This window comes from Nyctereutes procyonoides, unplaced genomic scaffold (assembly GCF_905146905.1).
Source record: "Nyctereutes procyonoides isolate TBG_1078 unplaced genomic scaffold, NYPRO_anot_genome, whole genome shotgun sequence".
In the NCBI taxonomy this organism is placed as follows: Eukaryota; Metazoa; Chordata; class Mammalia; order Carnivora; family Canidae; genus Nyctereutes; species Nyctereutes procyonoides.
The window spans coordinates 51,627,837-51,647,270 of NW_026575135.1; the positions used below are offsets into that span (position 1 = coordinate 51,627,837).

General features: G+C 54.1%; 1 protein-coding gene across 6 annotated transcripts in view; it reads right to left on the bottom strand.

Moving 5' to 3' along the window:
- Window positions 1-599: 599 nt before the first annotated feature.
- Window positions 600-19,434, bottom strand: part of JADE2 (jade family PHD finger 2) — a 51,749-nt gene continuing 32,914 nt past the window's right edge. For all 6 annotated transcript variants that reach the window (XM_055301867.1, XM_055301869.1, XM_055301868.1 and 3 more), the window contains 4 exons: window positions 18,044-18,508; window positions 9,343-9,460; window positions 6,579-6,707; window positions 600-5,408 (listed from right to left, as the gene is read on the bottom strand). In XM_055301867.1, coding sequence (XP_055157842.1) covers window positions 4,609-5,408; window positions 6,579-6,707; window positions 9,343-9,460; window positions 18,044-18,508 — 1,512 coding nt within the window. In that variant the 3' untranslated portion in view covers window positions 600-4,608. The remainder of the gene's footprint in view (window positions 5,409-6,578; window positions 6,708-9,342; window positions 9,461-18,043; window positions 18,509-19,434) is intronic.

Consider the following 19,434-nt stretch of genomic DNA (forward strand, 5'->3'; position numbering starts at 1 on the left):
CCTCAGGGAAGCCCTTCCTGAAAGTCTCTCATCCCCAAATCAGCCCAGGCCTCCATAACTCCCTGTTCCCTCAGGGTCTGTGTCCCTGCTGGACTGTGAGCTGCCCTGGGGCAGGGATGGTGGCTACATTCCTAACACCTTCCAGAGCCCAGCACTGAGCAGGTGCTGGGGAAATCACGAATGAGGACAAACCTGGGCCAGCACCTCGCCTGATGTAGGCACAGATGCCCAAGGCTCTCTGCAAGCCTTCCCACTGTCCCTGGTAGGTGGCTCTCGGCGGGGGGGGGGAGTCCAGCAGTCTTGCCTGTGATGCTGAATTTCTTTTTTATTTTTTTTTTGTGATGCTGAATTTCATGTCTTCATCAGCGTGTGGCTCCGGGTGCCTCCCTCACCTGCTGGGATTCCTTCCTGGTGGATGCTGCCAGTGAGGAGCAAACAAAATACTGCCCTTGAGCACAGCCTCCAGGGCACACTGAGCGCTCACCAGGACCATCCCTATCTATCAGGGCGCCTTTGGAGGTAGCGCTGGGTCCCAATTCGGCAAGCCTGCCGCTGGGGAGGAGCCCTTTCCCCTCCGCAACAAAGCCTCACACCAGCCAGCACAGAAAACATTGCTTTATTAACTGCGTTTGCCAACACACGAGGAGTGCAAAGGGCTCCTGGAGCCCCGGGCCCGGCTGGGGGCCAGGGTCTAGAAACCCCCATGAATGAGCAGGACAGGATGGGGCTGGAACTAGGCGGCAGCGGCCACACAGAATCATGCAGGGCACAGCGGGCACTGGCCACAGCGACGCGGCCGTACATTCTATTGCTCATTAAGGGTCGCGAACGTGGACGATGTACAAAAAGGAGAGAAATAGGTCTTTGCATTAATGAAAAATACATTTTTTCTCTACAAAGGAATCTTTTCTAATACAAGAAAATAAATATTGCAACATAAGCCAAAAATAATTTAAAATTGCTCTTTTCAATATATTTTCAATATTTCTCTTGTATATTAACAAATGGCACATCACTTTCTTTGAAACAAGGACAGAAGGTGTCTCCTCCTGTGACATTCATATCACTCCCCAACCCCAAGTCGTTTGTGGAGCACAGAGTGTTGTGCGTCTGAGGGACAAGGTGGCAGGAAGTGCCTTAAAGAACAACCAGAGGCAGAATATAAAATACTCCAGACTCCAGCCCTGGCTCTTTGGCCAATGTGGCCAGCTGGGCCAGGGACAAGGGAGGTGGTCTTCCCCAGGGCCTTGCTGCAGGCATCCAGACCCATTCTGCAGAGCTCCAGGCATGGGCAGAAGATGGCTACATTGGCAGTGAGCAAGGAAATGCCAAGTCCAGTTGCTGCCAATGTGTTAGTATTGGGCAGCTGATTCTCTAGAATCTGCCCCAGCAAGCCCCCCAGTATGCCCATACACAACACACAGACATGCATGCACATGGACACGAGGGATGTGCCCTGGCACATGCTCACACACCTAGAGCCCAGCATCCACGTCTGGAAACCTCAGTGGCTTCTCTAAGGAAATCGAGACCCTTACGTTAGAAATGCTCACACACGGTCACAAAGTCAGAGAGCTCATTTAATAAAATAAACCCTTCTTACCTTTTTTCTTACTCACTTTAAAATACATTTCTGATCCACAAAAATACTTTCCTTGCACCTTATCCTTTCTTGCTGTGATGAGGGGGAAGGATGAGCTGTGCAGCCAGGACTGAAAATGGGGATGACAGAACGAGGAACAGAGCAGCTTCTCTCTCCCAGAAGAAGGCCAGTGAGTGGGGGCAGGTGTGGTCACGCAGAAGCGGTTTCAGCCTCTGGCCTGCAAAAGGCCTCCTGCCTTCTTCCCTACTTCCAACCTCAATGCCAGGAGGTAGCAAAGCTGTATACATGGTGGACAGTAGACCAGAAAAAGAGTGAAGAGGCTGTAGCTAATGGAGGAAATGAGTGGTGGGGACCAGCATCCTTGTACTCTGTGGAGCCTTGCTGGACATCATAGAGGTGGACAGCTGCCTGGCAAGAACAGCTTTAGGGCCTTGCTAGGGAGTGAGGGGGCTCCCCACTTCTCTCACCAGCTAACCAAACAGATCCCTGGGCCGAGTGTAAGTACATGGCCCCAGAGAGAGTCCAGTCCAAAGCCAAGAGCCAACACAGAAGAGAATCCAGAGGCCAGCTTGGGCAGAGGCCCCCCAAAGAGTGCTGACTGCCCCGTCTGGCCTACCCGAACCAGACCCTCACCAGCCAGGCTACATTCCCTCCCCAGTTCTCTCCACCCCCAGGGAGCCCAGACTCTGCCTCAAGATGCATTAAAGGGTGAGGGGGCAAGTGTGGAGTCTATTGGGCCTGAGCCATTCCTGGCACCCCACCCCTGGCAGTTTGGTTGTTCTTTAAGCTTGTCCCTTTGCTTCCTGCGAGGTCAGACCGGGCAACCCAGCACAAACAAGATTGTGACCCAAAGCATAGGGAAGGAAGGAGGGCTGTTCAAAGGCAGTAAACAGAGAAGAGGGTTGGGCCGCTGGTGCGGACACTGCACTGGCCATTACTACCAAGGAGGCAGGTGGACTAAACTCTACATGGTAGCTTGTGCCATCCCAACGCCCAGAATCCTTGCAGCCCGTCCCGAGTCCATTCCCACTGGACGAATTTGCCCGATCTTCTGAACATAGTCCTATCTTTGCTTCCTGTTTTGCTAAAATTCACATGAAACCGAGTGTCAATGACAATGCCACTGTCGTACCTTGAAAGTTCTGGAGTCGGGGGGTGGGTGGTCAAGCTGCTCCCCATCCCGCTGATTTGAGTGTTGTGTACTGGGGGGGGGTGGGGGTGGGGGAACCACATGGTAAAAACTTTTGCCATGCTGGTTTTGCGGTCAGTACTCTTCCCCACCCCCCAAGAGTCTCGGAGTTTAGGAAAGCTCACAGTGGGCCCAGCCCAGGATCCAAAATCCAACAGCTGGTTCCCGCTTCCCGATTCCAACAGTTCAGCAGCAGAACGGCATCCTCTTCCAAGAGCTTGGGCTCAGTCTCCTTGGGTGTGTGCAATGAACATGTCTCTACACTTTGTTGCTAAAGAACTCCATTAAAAAAAAAAAAAAAAAGTCCAAGTGACAAGTTGTCAGGTCCAGGCTGTGCTGTATTATGGTCAAAATATTCTTTGGCATCCATAGAATGATTCGACTGATTCACTGGACTTTTGCAAGGTTGTTGTTGGAGAAGTTTTGGCTTCCCCAGTGGTGGAAGTGACCCAGGAGTAATTTATAAAAGAAAAAAAACCCACGTTTTCACTGAATTCCTTTTTTGTTTGTTCCCTGAGCTATCACCCTGGGGCCACTCCACTGAAACTCTTCAGAGCAACTACCTGGGACCTAGAGGGTGGGACGGAAAAGGCGGGTGGGTGGTGGTGACAGGGAGGGTGTAAGGGTGTGTGTGTGTGTGTGTGTGTGTGTGTGTGTGTATGTGTGGTGGGGTGGGGAGGGCACAGCCAGGAGAGGAGTTAAGGGCTCAAAGGGACGGAGGAACCAGGATCATCCAGCAAGACTTGAAATAGCCATAGCAGGCCAACACGGCCCATGACAGGCCCCGGGATCCCACTGCTCATTGGAAGGAGGAGTTTCCAAAAGGAAACCGAGGAAGAAGCTCGTCTCATAGCAGGACTGGAAATTTTGAAAAGGCAAATGGTCTGGTCTGGTCAGGTCAGCTGTCTGGGAGTGACCAGACTTCGGCCGAGACTGGCCCCGAAGGAAGGAAGGAAGTTGGAGCTGCAGAGCAATTCTCTAAGTGGGTGAGTCTAAGCCCCACGCCCCTGTCTGGGCACTGGCCCTCCCTTGCAGCCTCCACCGGCAGTGGCGGCTGGCTGTTTGGGAGTCCCCTGAGTAAATGGCACAGCTCAGGAAGGATTCTAGGAACCCTTTCTCAGAGCCGCCGGGCTGGGCACTGGCAGGGCCGGAGCAGCAAGGGAGTGGAGGGTCGCGGGGTGGGCGGGCAGGCCTCGGATGATGCGGGTTGATCAGGAACAGCTGCGGTTCCTCTGGAACCAGCGGGCCCTCTGCGCCCCCCGCTCAGTGCTTTCTTATATAAGCTCGTTGTGCTTGTGACAGTGAGTAGACTCTGGCTGGGTATCACTTAGTATACTTCCTTGGGGATCAGTGGAGTGCAGCAGGACCCCCCAGATGGACCCCAGTGGGATTTTGGGGGCAAGGCAGGGCAGGCCCTGGGCCACGAAATAATGCCCAAACGACAGTCTGTCACCCAGTGGCAGCGGGCTGGAGTCCTGAGCACTTCTTCGCCTTGCGTGCATCTAGCCAGGAGCCCAGTGACGCCGCACGGGCCGGGGCCAGGACCGGGACGGGGCGCTACCACGGCAGGGATGGTGCATGGGACCTGCAATGGTCCCTGCGGCCAGAGCCGTGGAAGGAATCCTACTGTCCTAGGCCAGCACAGAGGAAAGACAACAGTGTGGAATTCAAAACTCTCTATATTAAAAATAAAACCACGACAGAGTGGCAGTCTCAAGGGTCTGAGACACTCAGCAGAGATTGGAAATGGCAGTTGTGACTGGGCTGAGGCCTCACGGGAGGACCAGGGCAGGGGCCAGGATGGGGTAGGGGTGACTTAGGAGGCCAGGACCCCCATGCGGACCACCTCCTCAGCCCCTGCTTCCCGGGGGGCCCGCTGCACCCCACTGTCTTCAGCTTCCACATCTGAGTCACTCATCTCCCCATCAGAGAAGTAGCCATCAGTCTCAGTGTCAAAGTGTAGGCTGACCTTGGGCCTCTCGGCGACAGTGGAGGGAGGTCCTGTCCCAGCATCAGGCCTGGCACCTGGCGATCTCTGGGTTCCCTTGTCGCGGGGCAGCCGGAGCCGGCCCAAGGGCTTGGGGCTCACTGTAGGGCCAGGCACTTGGACATTCAAGTCGGCAGCCATTGGGGCTGTCTCGTCCGGGGTCTCAGGGGCCAGAGGAGGAGGGCTCTTGGGGGCCGCTGGAACAGGACAGTCCCCAGCTGCAGGGCTAGATGGCAGGTGGGAGGGCGTTCGCCGCGTTGGTTTCCGGGCCACTGGCCCTTGCCCTGCCTTGCCTGCCTCCTGGCCCCAGGGTTTCTTGGGAGATTTGTCTGGAGTTGTCCGTGAGCCAGGCCCATCCTGCGGTGGCTTCTTCTTGGCAGGCAGGCGGCTGCGGCCCCGGGCCTTCCTGGCAGGGTCCCCGGGCCGCAGTGAGGGGTCCCGCATGAAGCTCAGCAGTGTCTCCTCGTCTTGCAGCAGCTCCTCCGACAGCAGCCCCGGAGCGGGGTCTTCGCGGTGGCCGTTGTTCAGTGACCACTCGCTCATGGCCATGTTCTCTGCTGTGATCTGCACTGACTGAGCTAGCCAACTGTTGAAAAAGGTGCCATCGATGGGGAAGGAGGTGGACAGGCCTGGCCGAGGTGAGAGAGGAGGCAAGTGAGATGCTTACAGGTGTGAGTCCCACCCTCTCTCAGGAAGCCCTCTCAGACTGTCCCCAGGGAGCCACTGGGCCCCTCCCTCCCTCTCTCCGTGACAGACCTAACTGAGACATCCTGATTTGCTGATCCTTCCTGCTAATGACACCAAAGAGGAGGGTTCACACCATATTCCCCTCTCCCCCAGGACAACACACTCCCAGAACCGGCTTCATGACTGGTGGAGCAAAATGCAAAGTGAACAGGTGTGCTCCTTTTTCAAAAATTATTAAGATGTTTCAAGGTAATGAATATGGCATTGAACTGAGCAAGAGAGTTTTGAGGTTGCCTAAGTACACACCCATGAAGCCAGCTCTGCCCACCACCCCATCCTGGGGATGCAGGGGATGGAGGAATGAAGGGAAAGGCCCTCAAGCCACCAGGGGGCACTGGGTTTTTATGAGAGCTGCTTCCAAAGCAGAGACGTTAGGTAGGCATGTCAGGCATCAACAGGGTAGCGAAGTGCTTCTCGGCAGAAATTCCCTCTGGGGTGTCAGGGCCAGAGGTTAATCCTGGGCTTTCCTTTTGCTACTAGTGGTCCCCTTCTTGAGACTGATGACCTGAGGCTTCCCTGCTGCAGGTGAGGTTTGGAAGTCTCCGCAGTCATCCCTGAGAAGTGCTGTAGGGGAAGCGGGATGGCTGGGAGACAGCCCAGAGCTGGGGGCATAAATGCTGAAGGGAGGGCTTACTGGAGAAATGCCAGCAGGGTGGGAGCAAGATGGAGAATTCTGGCAGATGACGGCTGCGTTCTGCAAGGGCCTAGAAGGTCTACAGGTCCCTTGAGGGCCTCCAGAAAAATCTGGCATCCAGGACTCTGGCTAGAGGAATGTGTACAAGCTCCTGAGCCCCAGGCTGGGGTCTCCAAGTCTACAAAAGGGGTATTTCTTGGGATGCCAGGCAGGACTCTGAGACCCTACCTGGTTTCCTTTACAGCTAAAAGGTGTGAGCGCCTGGGCACGGAAAGGCCTGGTTAGTTAGCCCTTTGGGCTTCCTACTCTGTGCGACGGAGGTGCCGGTAGACCCCGCTGGTCTTAGGTTGGGAGCTGCCCGTGGAGGGACTGTGTGAGGCTGGCCATGTCTGCCAGGCCAGTGTGGCCACTCACTCACCCAGCTGCCCCAGGACTGAGTCGGGCCCCGCCTTCATTTTCTCTTTCTTCTCGGGGCTGCCCTTTGGGCCCTCGCGGCCTTTCCTTTTTGAGTCGCTCTTCTTGCCCTTTGCTCTCCTCCCAGATCCCTCTGTGCCAGGGAAGAGAGAGCAGGAAGGAGGTGGTTACCCCGAGCAGCTCAGCCAAAACCACGATCACTGCAGGTCATCCTAGGAGTCCTCTCTCTCCTGTACCTCCCCTTTTAGGTCTCCTTGCACTGCCAACAGGCCCCGGGAGCAGAGCCATGGGCACCTGGGATAAGTGGGGCTCCTGTGAGTCAGGGACAGCAGGTGGGGAAGAGAGGAGGCACCGCCTACTGCTGCCCTTGAGTGGCCTGGAGAGGGTGGAGGACACCCTGTAGGACCTGGAATGCAGTCTGATCTACATGGCCTCTAGGTGTTGGGGGGACTCCTTCCTGGTGGGTGGGAAGGGTGGTGGAGGTGAGTGGCCAGGACAGGGCCGTCAATGCTAGGCTGAGGAGCCAGACTTAAAGATGGACAGAACACTATCTGAGGAGTTGAGAGACATGGGTTCTAGTTTTGCCACAGTGGTCAGTCCCTTGAGCAAATCTCCTGTTCTACTCTTGGGGTCACACAGTAGATGGCCAACTCGGGGTGCACACCTGGCCCCCATATCCCTTTGGCCCATGACCACATAGGTGTAGGGAGGCAGAGAACACTGGAGCAGGGGAGGACATCTGTAGGTGGAGCAGGGGAGGACATCTGTAGGGAGAGGCCCAGCTGCCAGAAATCTAGCTTTTCAGCCAGAAGCTGGCGTGCTTCCCAGATAAAGGTTTACAAGGAGGTTGAGAGAAATGGGATCTCCTCAGCTCTGAGGCTAATCCCCTGTGCAACCTCAGGCCGAGTCTCAGAAGCCTCATCTCTGACACAGGACCAGTGCCTACATACTTTGGAGGGAGACTAGAATTCTAAGATTCCCCCACTGTCCTCAGGAAAGTCTGAGTTCTCTGAGGCCACAAGACCTTGCATGTTTGACCCCATCAACCCCCCAAACCTTACCTGAGAGAATGTCCTTTGGCCCCCGTTGCTATGATACCAGCCTCCTTCTAGTTTCTCTAAAAAGACAGGCTCTAGCTTCTACAATTTCAAATTGTCCTGCTCTCTACTACCTGGTTCAGCTCATGGCATAAATATCACTGCCCTGGGAAGCCTTCTCCAGTTGTCTGGCCGGTCCTCAACAATATGCTGGTAGCCATGTCCCATCCCGGGGGCCAAGTGTCCTAACACCGAGGGCATTGACTTCAGGCAGAGGCAAACCAGTTTTCACTCCAAATGACCTGCCCTGAACAAAGGGCTACCTGTAGCTGCCACTCAGGTCTAGGAGCTACAAACATTCCCAGACTCAATACGGGGGTAGAGATCCGGCTCTTGACCATGCTTCCCGAGGGTACTATGTGCCCTGCCACTTTCTGTCGCCCTGATTGTGGGCAGCTCTCCTTCTGTAGCTGGATGCGTGGCCACAGTGAGGTCCCAGGAAGCCTGACCTGTTGCTCCAAAATCACCACTGCAGCTCCTAGGGCACCACCTGCCTTTATTTTCCCAGATGGTGAGCTCTACAAGGACAGGAGCTCTATCCATTCAGCCTATGGCAATGTGCCCTGCCGCAGGGCCTGGCATGCCGTCTACACTCAGGTCATGCTCACTAAAAAAATCACCAGGTAAGAGGGAGTCTGCATAGCCCTGGCGGCCAGGAAGCTGCCAGTCCTGGGGATGCATGGTAAACTCTGCCTTCTGTGTGGACATGATCCGGCCTGAACCAACACCTGTATTTGGCAGTGCTGGTTTCTTAGGCCAGAGTGAGTAGTGATCCCAAAGTGCACACGAGGCAGCTTGGCTTGGGCCAAAGTGGGGTGGCATCAGGTCCTCAGGCATTCGTTCTGGGGTTGGTCCAGCAGCTCTGGTTCCTCTCCACTCCGGGCCCAGCCTGACCCAGAGGCTGAACTGGCCATGGCAGCTCCTGACTTATCATCTCTCTCCATCCAGCTACATGTACTTCAATAACAGAGCACCATTTTTTGAGTTAAGTGATGCCCTTTTCACATGTAAACATTCTAGGAAGGGCCCTGTGTCTGGTATTATCCACACAACTAATAGATAACAGCAATGCTGAAGCTTCTTTGGCCTTTGATTTACAGATCTCTTAAGTGTTTGTGACAACAGGAGTTTAAGACAAAAATAAACAAAAAAAAATCCCTGCTCGTACAGCATCTATATTATATGAGATGAGGTCAGAGAGAAAGAACACATAGGTCCTCTTCCATCTCTGGGGCAGCTGCCCGACTCAGAATCAACATGGAGGCACAGTTCAGGGAAGCTCACCACTTCCGGTCTTCCTGTCCCAAGAGTAGCCTAGAGCCACACTGTTCACATGCATCTACTCCTGAACCACTATGGCCCTGGAACCACCCAGGTGTCCCCAGTGGACCAGAAACCTCCATTAGGACAGGCCTGATGCCCACAGTCCCATGTCTGGCTCCTTGTCACCAACACACACCCAGGACCCTGGGAAGTCCCATCTTGGTTGGCCTATTAGTTGGTTATGAAGGGTCCCTGGATGGGCCAGGGGCCCCTGGCTTCATATGTGTGCCCCCACCAGGCCCTGAAGACAGCCCTCCCCTCCACTGCCCCCCCACCCTGCTTGGGACCCAGCCCTTTGAGCGTGTGTGCGCTGAGCAGGGGCTGGTGGTAGGCAGGGAAGGTGCCTACCTCGACATAGGTCCTGTTCAATCAGCTTCATCTGCAGGTGGAATATCTGCTCCTGGAGTTTGCAGATGGCATGTTTCGTTCTCTCGCGCCGTGTCACCATGTAGCACAGATTTCTCACCTGAGGAGATAGGAGAGAGACTTCCCACTTTACTCACAGGGCAGCTACCTTTGACCTCCCAACTCTGGGGGGCTGCCACTGCTTAACCCACCTGGGACGTCTGGGAATCAATTCCTAAGCCCTGAGTGTGTCCTCAGCCCTGAGTTACCGTTTTCTGGTCCAAAACACAGGCCAAGCATAGCCTTGACCCTGTGGCCCCCACAGAGACAGAGCAGGCAGGGCAAAGTGTCTAGTGAGCTCAGGCTGGTGACCCCACCTGCCTCTCCTCTTGGCCTTAACTTCCTGGCCCAGTCTGCCATGCTGCCCTCTTCAAGGCCCTTCCAATGTGGCTGTGCCCTCCCCTATACACACCGGGCCCCAAGGCTCACGGGGGCCTGGCAAGGTCACCAAGTCCATCTTTCTGCCCTCTGTCCAAGGCCTTTTCCATCAAAGATATTCCATAGCCATAAGCACTATGGCAAACCCAATTCCTGTTCCGAGACACAAATGGCCATGCTATACAAAGCAGAAGAGAGTCTGACCCAGCTGGGTCCTGCTGAGGCCGACCCATGTCCACCCGCTGCAGTAGGACCCTAGCCAAGCCCACACCTGCTCTGGCCAAGACAGAAGTCCTCAAGGGGAAGGGCAGGGGGTTCTCCGACTCCCTAGGAAGAGTAGTATCTAGTGCCCAGGAGACCAGTTTGCTTAGCTCATGGGACACAGACCGACTCTGCAGCTGTTCAGGAAACACCTGTAGCCTGGGCCATGCTGCTCCCCATCCACCTGGCACCCTGCCCCAGTGTGCCATCCCCTCACTGCTGCTCTCAGAATATATCACACTGCTGGAGCTAAGACCAGGCCCCCTCCTTCAAGATGTTTCCTTGGTCTGGCATCATCATCAGCTCAGGTTGGAGTCTCCAAAGCTGAGACAACTGGCCAGAAGCTGTGAGCCGGAATTCTGGGTCCCACCAGGTTTGTACCTCTGTCTGTGGCTGGGTTCCATCTTCAAAGCTGAGTTCAGGCTTCACGTCCTTAAGCTACCTAGGCAAGACCTGTGGGTTCTAGAGCCCCTGCCTATCAACATGACCTCCATTTCTCCAGGCCTGGGGGGCAGCTGTGATTATATCTTTCTGCAGACACAGGCATCCTTCCCTTCCTTCCTGAGCCTAGTAGTGAAAGAAATCTCAGAACACTGGCTCAGCAGCACTCTACACTGCTGTCTGCACCCAGCCTACACCATAGACACAGACCAGCACCCTACCAAGGGGCAGCAACCTGGCCCAGCCTAGGAGTCTTTGCTTCCTTTCAAATCCTGGATGTCCTCAGGACCTCCTCGTAGCCACACATCCCTAAGTACAAGCTGTGGCTCTGGGAACTCATGTGGTGTTGGGCCTTGGGCTCAGCAGTGGGCAATACAGTTGGGGAGGTCCTTTTCTTCTGAGGGCTTCCTACCTAGCAGGGCAGAGAGATGTAGAGCAAGTACTGACAGGACCAGGCAGCCCTGACCCAGACTTGAGAGTGGTGAGAAGGCTTCCTGGAGAAGGGGCAGCCATGCTGAGTGGGAGCTGATCACACAGAGGGGCACAGGCTGGGGATGAGGATTCAGAATAAGGCCAGGCAGGGGAATCTGGGAGGGACTTTGCTGGGGGCGGGGTGGGGTGTACGTGCTGAGACCCTGGAGTCACCCTTCAGGACCCAGGTCCTCCTCACTCGCCCCCAGAGCCAGCCTACCCTGAGTCCCATCAGTCCCTGGTGAATGGAACTCATTCCCATCAGCTCCCTCCACTGCCTAGTCGCCTGCATCTGCCTGCCCCACCGGACAGGGAGGCATTCTAACCCTGCTGTGATCCCCAACCATCATCTTGAAATGTAAATCCTCTTCCCTCAACACCTCTGCTGGTTTTCCTACTGGACTAAACAGTGCCCCCTACCAAATTTCAGGTCTGCCTGGAACCTCAGATATAATCAGTTAAGATAAGGTCTTACCGGGTATGAATGAGCCCTAAATCCAATGACTAGTATCACTATAAAAGGCCATGTAAAGACATATAGGAGCCATGTGATGATGGAGGCAGAGATGGAATCAGGAGTCTATGAATCAAGAAATGTTAAGGGTTGCTGGCAATCAGAAGCTAGGAGAGAGGCCTGGAAGCCATCAGATCCTCCCTCAGAGGCTCTAGACAGAATCAACCTTGCCGACACCTTGATCCTAGGCTTCTGGCCTCTAGAACTGTAAGAAAATGCACTTCTGCTGTTTAAGTCTTTGAATTTGTAATGCTTTGTTACAGAAGGCCTAAGAAACTAACATAGCTTCCTTCCTATCACACTTAAAAAAAGAAATCAGAGCCCAGTTCAAAGCCTTGCCCAATATGGCCTCCCACTGGCACCTCTCAGCCCATGTCCCATAGCCTTCTAGGCTCCAGCTACACTGCCCTCCAGTCTCATCCTTTTTGTGTTTAACCTATTTCTGCCTCGGGGCCTTGGTATATAGTCAAGGTTCTTCCCAAGGCTGGACTTAGTCCTTTAGGTCTTGGTTCAAACATTACCTCCAAAAGGGCTTCCCTGTCTACTGTATCCAACCAGCCCGACATTATTCTCCTGTATCCTGGTCTGTTTCCTTCCTGGCAGCCACGTGGCCTGGTGTGCATGGAGACAGTGGGGGTGAAGACAGATGGAATCTTTGGAGGCCTCAAAACAAACCAGTCAATGTGTCCAACCTAAAAACAGATCAGTCAAGGTCTGGCTTTTAAAAATTTCCCAGGGATGCCTGGGTGGCTCACCAGTTGGGCACCTGCCTTCGGCTCAGGTCATGATCCTTGGATCCAGGATCAAGTCCCACATTAGGCTCCCTGTGAGGAGTCTGCTTCTCCCTCTGCCTGTGTCTGCCTCTCTCTCTCAGTCTGTGTCTCTCATGAATAAATAAATAAATCTTTAAAAAAAAATAATAAAAATTTTCCAAACATGCTATCCTCAAACTTACTCTTAACACTAATCTCTAAAGATGGGATGAGGCTCACAGTTGTAGATGTCCCTCTCAAAGATAATCACTTCCTATTAAAATCCAAAATCATCTGAAACTTTACAAAAAATTTTCTTAAGGCAAACCCAGCTGGATTACTGGCATTGAGATCCCTTGTGTGGCTGGTTAAAAACACAGTGGGGTGTCTGGACATCTCAGCTAGTTAAGTATCTGACTCTTGATCTCAGTTCAGGTGTTGGCCTCAGGGTTGTGAGTTCAAGCCTTACATTGGGCTCCATACTGGGTGTGGGGCCTACTTACAAACAAAAACCCACAGATATTCCCAGGCTTGGGGGAACAGTCAAGTCTCTGGGGGCTGAATCCTCAAATGTACGTTTTATATAGCACTGCATACATGGATATATATCCATATCTATACAGATTTTTTTAAAGCTTTTATTTTTAAGTGACCTCCACACCCAACATGGGGTTCCAACTTACAACCCCGAGGTCAAGAATTGCAAGCTTTACTGACTGAGCCAGCCAGGTACCCCTCTACTGGTATGCTCTTTGATCCTGTTAGAAATTCTGATTATGTCTGTTTCATAATATGCAGTGATAGATGAATGAGACATGAAAAATACAATATAGTGCAGGTAAGTGCTCAATTTTTTCCCTTGTAAGGTACATGACACAATCAGTAGTGTCTGGAGGCTCTTGCTATGGAAGATAGGAATGGTTCTTTCTGTGAGAATCCCAACAATGCCAACATACTGTGGTTGATACACTGGCCACGATGTGACCCCCCTTGTTCCCATCTCACCCTGGAATCATCCACAATTCTCTGATTTCTCTCAAGACCGTTGGTTAACAGAGTTACATGTTACTGAATGTTGTAGAATTCCTCTTCTGTGATGGCTTGTGGAGACTAAGTACTGATACCACCTTAGAAAGCTTTCCCAGGCTATCAGGTTCCTGACACTGTCATTATTGTTTTTTCTGATTATAAACATAAAAAGTTCTCTTAAAAAAAAAATCAGAGTGAAAGAATGAATCAAGTAACAAAGTTGCCTCAAACTAGGGATTGGTCATGAAAGCAGGCTTTTATATTTTGATGAAGTTGCTTTGATGAAGTTGCCCCCAACAATTTATCAGTAAATTTTAGAGTGAACGAACGTAGGTGAGGAGAGGGGAGGAGAGCAAGGAGGGCTCCTGGCCAGTTATCTTAGGCTAGACTGCCTGGTGTTGAGGCATTTGTGGAGACCAGGGAGCCTGTAGGGGGAGCAGGCCTGGGCCTGTGGTTGTGTTGGGCATGAGACGCTGGAGCTCAGAAGGGAAGTGTGGGCTGGACCAGCCTCCTGATGCGGAGCAGAGCTGTGGAGCAGACCACTGAGAGGTCAGCCCAACTGTGGTGAACTGACAATCAGGAGGGCCAAGGAATATTCACAGAGGGAGCAGGAGAGCTGGGGTATTAAGGGAGGATGTGTGGTCTGAGTGTCCACAAGAAACGAACTTTAAGACCGAAGGCATGTCTGACGGTGGCCACCACTGCTGAGAAGGCCAGAGGATGAAGATGGAGAAGTGGCCACCAGATGTAGGGAGATGGAGGCTGTTGGTAACCCTGGCAGATAGTCCTGGACCAAGGTGGTGGCAGGAGCCTGGCCAGAGCAGGAAGAAGCAAGGAAGAGTGAGCAGTGGCAGAGGAAAGGAGAGCTGGGGATGGGGGGTGGGAGAGCGCCATGACTGGAAGGTCACAGGGAGGGAGGATGTGCTTTTGGAGAGGGGAGAAAGTGAAACAGAGTCAAATCCTGGAGACTGAGCGGGACAATTCCCATGCGGCACAGTGTGTTCTGGGGGCAGGGGGACAGGAGAAAGGGCAGAGAACTGATAGAGATGCTCGACAGGCTTGACGGCCCAGAAGTTGGAGGGACCTGGTCTGAGGAATAGGAAGCGAGGTTGAGGGCTAAGAAGGGGGAGCCCTGAGCGAGGGGAAGCAGGGGTGCAGACAGGGATTAGGCTGGGGAGCCCCAGACATCCCAGAACAAGGCCGGCTGACAGGAATCTTGGTGGGGCTGGCCCGCCCAGTACCACGGGATTGCTACCAGGGGAGGCTCACCAGGTATGTGGCCCTCACATAGGCATAAGCACAGCCACATGTGCAGGGAGCCTGTGGGAGGAATGAGGAGGGAGACAGGAGGCCGTGGGGGAGGAGAGGCACTTGAGATTGCAGGTGACTGACGAGGCAGCAGGGGAAGTGGGGCCAGGTTTCAGTGGGGGTGGAGGCCCTAATGGGTTGGCAGCAACCTAGAGATGGGAGACACAGGGGTTGAGGGGGCCATAGCTCTGGAGGCCAAGGCTACTGGGGATGAGGCTGGCTTCGGTGGGAAGCCAATTCAGGCACTGAAGACAAAGGATACAGGGCATGGCCAACCTGACAAGGAAGCAGGTGGGTGGCAAGTGTGTGGGAGGAGAGAGTCTTCTCCGTGGGACCATCTGACACATGGCCTAGGGGAGATCCACAGGTCTATCTTCAGGGAGAGGGCTGTGTTTCTGAGCGCTGCCCCCACCCTCTCAAGCCAGGTCATGCTCCCGAGTAAACTCCTGATAACCAGACCCAGAGCCTTGGGCACCAAGCCCTGAGCAGCCCCAACTGCCAGCACGGTTGCTAGGGGACACCAGTTGGTGTTGACAGGCTGCTCATCAGAGCTGCAATTTTTGTGTCAGCTGCGAATAACTCTGGGAGCCAGCAGTGGTCATACCTTCCTGAGCTGCCTGCCGGGGCCAAGGTTTGGCGGCTGAAATTTTAGGAAATAGCATCTTCTAAGCTGACCATAAAATGGGACTTCATGCTGAAGTGGCAGCAGTGTGGCCCTGGCTTCTGCTTCTCTCAGCAAAAATCCTGCTGGGCCTTTGGGGATGGGGGATGACGACACAGGGATCGGGGAGGATGCCCTATGAATCATTCCCAGGTCCTAGCACGGCCTGCGCTCCTGGTCCTCCCTGGAGCCCGTATCCAGGAAGCACCAGACAACAATAACCATGGCTAACAGCAGAGGTCACTGTGCTTCCACCTCCAGGGGGACTCCAAGGTCAGCTACCTCATTACTCCCATTTAACAGAAAGGAAACTGAAACTCAAGAGGAGTGAGAAGTGAAACTCAGAAGGCATTGCACTGAGGAGCATTAGAACTGGATGCAAACCCAGGCTGCCCAAGGCTTCAGTCTCAACTCCAACCCTGCCTCCCTGATGGATTCAGCCCAAGCTGGCCTAGTGCCCAGTGAGAGGCTGGATCCTCTCGGTCACTGGCACTGGGCCATGGCCGGGCCACCAGCAGTCATGGGTCGTTGCAGAAAGCCTCCCCTGTGGCAGAGCTCTCAGCCCTGCTCACTCACACAAGCCACCAACGCGTGGCTGTAAAAGGCCCTGAGGATAGACTCGCAGGGGGGCAAGCTGGCATGCATGGTGCTCTAACTTTCCTCTCCTCAGCCTGCCAGGGCTGCGCGCTCCCTCGCCTTGCTCTCGGCTGGTGCCTGCCAGTCCAGCTCGGGGGCTGCTGGAGAAGCAGCATGCTGACAGGGCCCTCCAACGCCCTGGAAAGTTGGCCCTGCCTCCTCTTCCTGGAGGAAAAGTAGGCTGGTTCACACCTGACTTTGGAGGGCTCTGTCCCTCTACTGGAGGAATCTGCATGGCAGCTCTGGTTGCCTGGGAACCTGCTGGCATCTTAGCCCTTGACCTTGGTCCCTGGCTACACCTGTACCAGCTGACAATGAGGTAGAGAGGTTGGGAGGCTGATAAGGGGATGGCTTTTGCACAGGAAATGTACAGAATAGGAGGTTAAGGGGACGCCTGGGTGGCTCAGTGGTTGAGTGTCTGCCTTTGGCTCAGGATGTGATCACGGAGTCGCAGGATTGAGTCCCACAGTGGGCTCCCTGCATGGAGCCTGCTTCTCCCTTTGCCTGTGTCTCTGCCTCTCTCTCTGTGTGTCTCTTGTGAAAAATAAATCAAATCTTAAAAAAAAAAAGAATAGGAGGTTAGGCCAACAACTATCCTGATGACAAACCCCGCCTCCCCATTCAGGTCCAAATTCAAGTCAAACTCTAGAAAACACATATTCCTCTTAGGTTTCCTCTCATTCATCTTCTGAAGCCCTAGTATTCTCATCAGCTCATTAGGGCCAGGAGAAGCTACTTTGTCTATTTTCCTAGGATGATGATTAAATAAGTCACCCTGGCCTCCCAACACTGCCTAGCCAGCGCCAGACCATGTGCCGACCAGCATAGATCCCTGGGAGATCTGACCTGAGGGGTCACTTGGGAAATAGCAGGAGTAAAAGCAGGGTGTTTGTGCTGGAGACACGGAGAGTACAGACTCAGGGGTGGCCTGAGGACAACTCTGGTAGCAGCTCTGGTCACTGAAAGTACTCCATGTCCTCATGTACCTGATGCCACTGCCACATGAGACAGGACACTGGGCTGCCCAGGAAGTGGTGGCTGCAATGTAGACGGCCTTGCCCTCTGGCCTGGCTGGAGCAAGGGGCATCTGCTGTCCCCACTCTCCACCTTCCCCTTTTGACCCTGCTGGTAGGCAGTAAGCTCCCTCCCAGGCCAGTGGGGTTGTTTTCCCTTGACCAGGTCTCAGGGGAGAGGAGTAGGCTAAAGGAGATCGGGCAAGCCAGGTCCAGTTTCAGCGCCTCCACCTCACATTCCCCCCAACACAGCACAACACCTGCCCAACTGTTCTACCCATTTTACAGACTTACCAACAGAAATGGCCCTAAGATAGGCAGCTGTCTCCAGTCACATAGAGGCCCCTCTACGTTTCCACTCAGGGCTATTTCCTAATAAGGCCTGGGGGAAGGGGAGGCACATGTGTCTGTGCCATGTGTGGAAGACACTGTGACATGACCCCATGTGCTCTGGAACCCTAAAACTGAATGTCCCAAAGAGGAGAGGCCAGAACAGCACTCAGCTCCCTGAACTACCACCTTGGACCAAGCCAAGACCCTCTGTTTCCTAGCACCTAGTCTTGAGGGGATGGGGCCATTGGGCCAACCCATCCACTGCAGGCCCCCTGATTCCCTCTCCAGGGGGAATGTTTGGAAGTTGCAGCTACAGAGGGACAGTCCCTGCTTAAAACATTCAGCAGTTTCCACATACATTCTGGCCCACCCACTGAGCTCCATCCTTCTACTCCATACAGGCCACTGTGTCTCTGGCCTACCCGTATGCCCTCACGCCCTACGTTAACACCTGTCTTTCCTGCCCTGGTCTAGCACATGTATTGGGAACAGGCACGGCCCAGAGAGGCCACAGACAGGGACAGAGGGCAGTAGACGCTGGAAGTCTGGGTTGTGCCCCAGCTCTGATGCCCTATAGCCTCAGGACCCTAGCAGGACCCCCACCCTTCAGGCCTAACAAAAGCACTGGGACAAGAGGGGCTCAGAGACTCAAAGGCTAGATGCTTCCCTATTGTAGCCCCCACGCTGTCAGAGAACTGTAGGCTCACGGCCCCTTCCTTGGCCAGAGCATACCATCTGAGTCCTGGAGAGCCATGGCTGCTAGGGGGCAGTGTGCGTGGGGCGGAAAGGCCTCCCAGGATGCCCACCAGGCAAGGCCTGCAGACGAGACGACAGTAAGGGCACTCACCCTCTCCAAGTCCTGCCGCAGGTGTGTGAAGAGCTTGAGGCGGCGGTACAGGACGTCCTGCTCCTGCTGGGCCAGGTTGTCCACCTCGTCGGTCTTGGGGGTTAGCAGAGGCTGGTTGGCGTTGGCTTTCCTCTTCAGCTTCCAGTACTGGTAGATGAAGTCGACCAGCGCCTCAGCCAGCTCCAGCCGCTCAGCCACCTCGGCTGGCTCCACCAGCTCGTAGAAGTCTTCCTCCAGCTGCTGCAGCCGCTGCTTGCGCACGGTCACCTTCTCTAGGTCCTCGCTGGCTGGGCTGGGCTCCACGGGGTCGGAGGTAGGCTCACCCCGAGGGCCCCCATCACTGTGCTCCTGGCAGAATGACTTGAACTTGACCTCATCGTTGTCTGCTAATATAGTCCGCATTTCCAGGCCGTGGTCAAAGGCGCATGTGACGTGGAATGCTGTGACACAGGAAGGCATGGAACACTGGAGGGAGAGGAGGGGAAGTGTCAGGCATGAAGGGAGCCCTGCTAGGAGCGAAGAGGATGTGGGACATCCCCCAGGGTTCCACCGAGAATCCAGGATGCTGGCGAGACCCGACATAAAATGGCATGGACCCCCAACATCCTGTGGGTATGGAAGCTCTGGCAAGTTGAAGGGGAACTGGGGGAGCCTGAAAGGAAATGAGGTTCAGCACCATATATATCCCAAGAAAATGAAGAGTCAGGTGTTTGACAACCGTTGGGAATAAGCTACATTACTGTGTGGGCAAAATCACTTTGGAACAAGAGGCATCAAAAGAAAGAGGATGGTGATGGGTCACTGCCTCCTTTCTGCAAGACGATCTAAGATGGGGAGACATGCACCTCCTTTGTCCTCTGGGAAGAGATGGGCCCCTTCCTTCTCTTTCCCAGGCAGCTGGGGCCAACTCAGGACCTGCTCCTCCCTCCCAGCCTCGGATGATGGCTATGGGCAGTTGATAAATGTTTCAGCAATACCCCACCCAACTATTAATAAACGTTTATGCTGCACTCACATTTGAAAGTCTTAAAAATGGGCGGAGGCACATCTAGTGTTTGCAATGACAACTGTTGCTAGAAAAATGAGGAAGACAAAGAATGAACCCCTACTTTTCAACCCAAAGACCAGCAGCATCACATCATCTGGGAACTTGCTGGAGGATCAAATTCCCAGCCCATTCCAGGTCTACTGAATCAGGCCTTCTGAGGATAGGCCCAGCAATCTGTTTTAACAAGCCCTCCAGGTTATACTGACGCACACCAGAATTTGGGAACCACTGCCATGGAAAGACTGTGCAGCCCTGCCCTGTATAGGGAAAGCCTGTTAGCTCATCTGCAGGAAAAGTGTTTCCTATTCCTCCCACATGTTAAGTCTGAGATTAGAAGTGAGGT